Genomic DNA, 5,121 nt, shown 5'->3' with positions numbered 1-5,121 from the left:
ACCTGCGCTACCATAATTTTCCAAAAACTACACTCACTTTGCCAATACCTGATAACATCTCAGCACTATTGCAAGCATTTGCCGCTATTTTAATTTAAAGATATTCAAAATGGTTTACATTTTCTGCTAGGTCCAGTTTATTTTTTTTCCAGGAAGTTGCTGCATGCCTTCGCAAATCGATCGGCATATATATATGTTGGCCTCATCTTGAGCAAGTAATCCGCAATAATCTCTGAATAGCAGTTTAGACACATATGTAACTCTGGATTTTACCTGTAAGCAAAATATGCAAGCAAAATTCAAACAATTTACCATCATATTTTTATCCATTTTCAAGTTCAGGTGGAAGTTTACGTAAAGACGTTTGTAATAACTCAGTAAAAACATGACACTGAAGACGATAAGTAATAAAACGCAAATCACGTTTCATACAATTTATTACAGAAAAACCTTCAATTGTTTTTAACACTCACCAGCATAATACTATAAAACTGGCGTACACGAAGATGGGTGGAAAACATGTTTAGCAAAGATTCTCCACAAAGCACCACTATACACGATGTTGTAAGATGAACAAATATTTTGCTGTATATATGTCACCCGCCTCTGCAAAATATATGTCAGTAATGCCACCTTCTGAATGGAAGATACATTGGCTTTCTTGAAGGAGATCGTTATTTGTAAGATGGTCAATGGAGTGATTCAGAAGTATTCTTGCCAAGATTTGACGTTTGTAGACAAGAGGGAAGTGTCAGTATAATTGTCTCATATTACTGTCCATCATCTTCTTCATTCACAGATGAATAAGTATAGTATCCTTGAATTTCTGAAGAATGACACCTTTTAACTTCATTATGAAAATAGCTTTGCTTTTCATAAGAGTTCCACTATAATAGGCAAATATTGTAGACAGAATATCAGACTTGTATCAGACTTGGCTGCTTCATTGAAAAAAGTGATGTTACACTTTCATTGGTTTCGTAAAATTAGGACTTTCTCAGAAGCTGTGTTAATGGAAATCTGCACCAGATTATTAACAGGTTTCTCATTTATTGGAAAGTCTGTTCACAGCATTTTAAAAGAGTTCAGTTAATTCAATTATGCATTGCTTTTATTTCTGTGATGTGTGCATTTTCATTCGTTCCAACATACATTTGTATCTTTCGAATCTTTTCTTCATGAAATGACATGTTTGTTGATTCGAAAGGACGATGGGATCAACTAGGAGTAAACTCTCCGTCACCTCCAAACAGAGGGTGGATCATGTGCTATTGTGTTTTAACAATTGCTGCGGATGATTGCTTGGTTTTGTTTGGTTTTAACTCTATAGGGTGATGTTTCGTCGAAGGATAGGTTGCTAATGCATCTGCTTACTGCTGTTGGTGCTTAAAAAATTTGATTGGGGCATTAATACTTAGCCTAGTCTATATACCAAGGCTGCTTATAAGATTTAGGCACAAAATTTTCAAAAACTTTTACCAGTCTCATTGTGATAACCATGAATCAGCAGGATGCAAAATTTGCTGTTTATATTATGTTGAGTCATTTTCGTTATTGATGCTTTCTGATCTGCTTAGAGAAACACACACACACACACACACACAGAGGCTCGCGCGCGCGTTCGTACACACGTACATACGCACACAAATATATATATACACACATACACACATAAATATAGATATATATCTACAAAGAAGAATATACGAACATATTCATACGTACACACATACACATGATGCATACATATAGAATATATATGTGTGTGTGTATATCTATCTATTGATCCCGCTGTTTCTCTCTCTTTTCCCTCCGCGCTCTCTTCATACAGACACATACACACATGTTCTTAAATGGAGAAAAGTGGGTATATGTGTTGAAGTTATGTACGCTAAAATGTGTATACAGAAGCATACAAACACACACACACACACACACACACACACACACACACACATCTACACACCTACACACACAGAACCAAATAAATCATGTGTATTCATATTACAAATCAAACTGACATGTAAATTCTTAACATGATGAGGAATGAGTGTAGGAGAAAGGTTGTTACTTTAAGAAGATTCCAGAAAATATATAGAAATGTACTTTTTAGTAAACGTGGTTGAGAGAGGTCAAAATGGGAGTTGATATATGCTTTTAAGAGCTTAATGATCGTCAGAAAAAAGTAGTGTGTCAACAATCGCTATAAGGAATGCTTTTGCTGCTGCTACAGCTATATGCAATTCTGCATCCACCATCACCATCACCACTGTCATCATCATCATCATCATTATCACCACTACTACTCTCACACTCAGGATTACTATCACCATCATCATCATTAAAATCACCATCACCACTAACTCCACTACCATGAACACCATCAAAACCACCACCGTCGCTGCCGCCAACACCACTGCCACTGCCACAAACACAACTACCACCACCACCACCACCACCACCACCACAGTCACACAACCACACAACCACCACAACTACAACCACCACCTCCGCAACCACCACCATCATAACTACCACAAACACTACCACAGCACCACCACCACCACCACAAATACCACAACCACTATAACCACCACCAGCAGTACCACCACCGTCGCTGCCGCTAACACCACTGCCACTACCACCACTAACACCACCACCACCGCCGTTGCCGCCGCTGCTACCGCCGCTGCTACCGCCGCTGCCGCCGGTGCTACCGCCGCTGCCGCCGCTGCTACCGCCGCTGCTACCGCCGCTGCTACCGCTACCATCGCTGCCACCACCGCCGCCGCCGTTGATCATGGGTACAACACTCTAACCACCAAGCCACCACCATTTGTGTAGACAATGAGTTTTCCAGTTGTTACACAACAACATCTTCATTGGCAAAGATGCCATTTTAATAATTTAACAGATAAATAGATGAGTATTTTCTATAATTTAAATTCCGAGAGTGACACAATGTGTAGCAAGGCTTCTTTGTTTGGAATTAAAAGTTTCATCTACGCAATTTCAATCACAAAGGTTGGTCTGATCCGAGAGACACTAAAACGCATTCATCTCGTATGCTTTGCTATACAATGGAACTATAAACTTATAACTGCGGAGTAAACTTCCAAACAAACATGTTCAGTTTCATTGTAGTGGCTTGAAGGCGCACATCAACATGAGTACACACATTCAAAAAGACTTGCCGAGCTAAACACACAACCATTCACAAATGATCCTACTTATATACTACTTTTCATGGATTGGAGATATACAACAAATGCATGTATATCTGTATACTTATGTCTCTATATATTTACTTCTCCCCTGTGCGTGTGTTTGTGTGTGTACGTAATAACATATTAAGCAAACACACATGTATGTATGGTCATATCCTTACGTATCAGACGTTTGATAGCCTGTCTCCCGTTTTATATCTCTTGCATATTTTGTGGGAAAGAATGCGTGAAATAGGTACGCACCGTCTTAGTGCTCAAACGGATCGGATTCTTAAACTCCATCTTTCTAATCTGGGGTAAAATAGTTTAGCAGATCATGTGTTGCCTATAAGAAATATATATTTCGAGCGAATAACTGAAAGAGAAAACATGGACAAACAATAATAATGACAATAATTCCTTTATGTGAGTTGTTACATATTCATATTCAAGTTAAAAGGTGAAGATAAATCTTTACAGCTGTTTTTAAAGTTTCAGTGACTGGTCAATGTTATGCATATTATGCAAATAAGCGTATATAATGTACTCAGAAAAAGTGAGCGTAGGATCGAAATACAAGCCTATATATTTCTTTACTACCCACAAGGGGCTAAACACGGAGGGGAAAAACAAGGACAGACAAAGGGATTAAGTCGATCACATCGACCTCAGTGCGTAACTGGTACTTAATTTATCGATCCCGAAAGGATGAGAGGCAAAGTCGACCTCGGCGGAATTTGAACTCAGAACGTAACAGCAGATGAAATACCTATTTCTTTATTACCCACAAGGGGCTAAACACAGAGGGGACAAACAAGGACAGACATAGGTATTAAGTCGATTACATCGACCCCAGTGCGTAACTGGTACTTGATTTATCGACCCCGAAAGGATGAAAGGCAAAGTCGACCTCGGCGGAATCCGAACTCACAACGTAACACAGACGAAATACCGCTAAGCATTTCGCCCGGCGTGCTAACGTTTCTGCCAGCTCACCACCTTTCGAAATACAAGCCTATAGTTATCAAGGTAGATTAGCGCATGTCAATATTTCGAAGAACGTATGTCGGCAGGATGTTATTAAATCATTCTAACGTAATATCTCAAGGGATTCTCTACGGCAGAAACTACATGCAGTGCAACCTTCCTGGTAAGATCTTCTAGATCTAAAAACAGATCAGGGAGATCATAGGAAATATTATTAGCTCTTAGTTCAGGAATATAATTTGTCGGCATAGTAGAGGATTTACACTTAATATTACACTTACCGCCTCTCAAAAACAGTAGAAGATACTCTGTATATTTTAGTAGAAATTTAGTGTATAATGTAGACAATACATTTATAACGACATTATATCGGAAGCAATAACTGCTCGTAGGGCAAAATTATTGTGTATTTTACAATACATTTGTTCTTATAACGGTTTATGTTACCATTATAATTAAAGTTGTTGTTATTGGTGTTTTTATTATTATTATTACTGAGATGGCAGAATCGTTAGCACGTCGGACAAAATGCTTAGCGGCATACGATCCACTCTACGTTCTGAGTTCAAATTCCACACGCTATGATGTGCGCGTGTACCACGTGTACATATAAGTGCGTGGCAAGCGTACGGTAGACTACAAAAAATTAGGAAATACAAAAATAAGATAAACTTAAGAACAATAATTATTTGAACAGGGTTTTCTGCTATTTTTTTTATATACTCTTTTTACTCTCTTTTACTTTTTTATGTGTTTAAGTCATTTGACTGTGGCCATGCTGGAGCACCGCATTTAGTCGAGCAAATCGACCCCAGGACTTATTCTTTGTAAGCCTAGTACTTATTCTATCGGGCTCTTTTGCCGAACCGCTAAGTTAATGGGACGTAAACACACCAGCATCGGTTGTCAAGCGATGTTGGTGGTGGTG

General features: G+C 38.6%; 1 protein-coding gene across 1 annotated transcript in view; it reads right to left on the bottom strand.

Moving 5' to 3' along the window:
* LOC115214440 (keratin, type I cytoskeletal 9-like) overlaps nucleotides 1–2,802 on the bottom strand; it is a 7,541-nt gene extending 4,739 nt beyond the window's left edge. Inside the window, exons 1-2 of the mRNA XM_029783636.1 lie at nucleotides 2,653–2,802; nucleotides 775–887 (exon numbers count right to left, since the gene is read on the bottom strand). Of these exons, the coding sequence (XP_029639496.1) occupies nucleotides 775–887; nucleotides 2,653–2,802 (263 nt within the window). The remainder of the gene's footprint in view (nucleotides 1–774; nucleotides 888–2,652) is intronic.
* Nucleotides 2,803–5,121: the final 2,319 nt, after the last annotated feature.

The sequence above is a fragment of the Octopus sinensis genome, linkage group LG7 (genome assembly GCF_006345805.1).
Source record: "Octopus sinensis linkage group LG7, ASM634580v1, whole genome shotgun sequence".
Classification (NCBI taxonomy): Eukaryota; Metazoa; Mollusca; class Cephalopoda; order Octopoda; family Octopodidae; genus Octopus; species Octopus sinensis.
The sequence above is the reverse complement of the archived record's forward strand: the minus strand, read 5'-3'. Positions and strand labels throughout refer to the sequence as shown.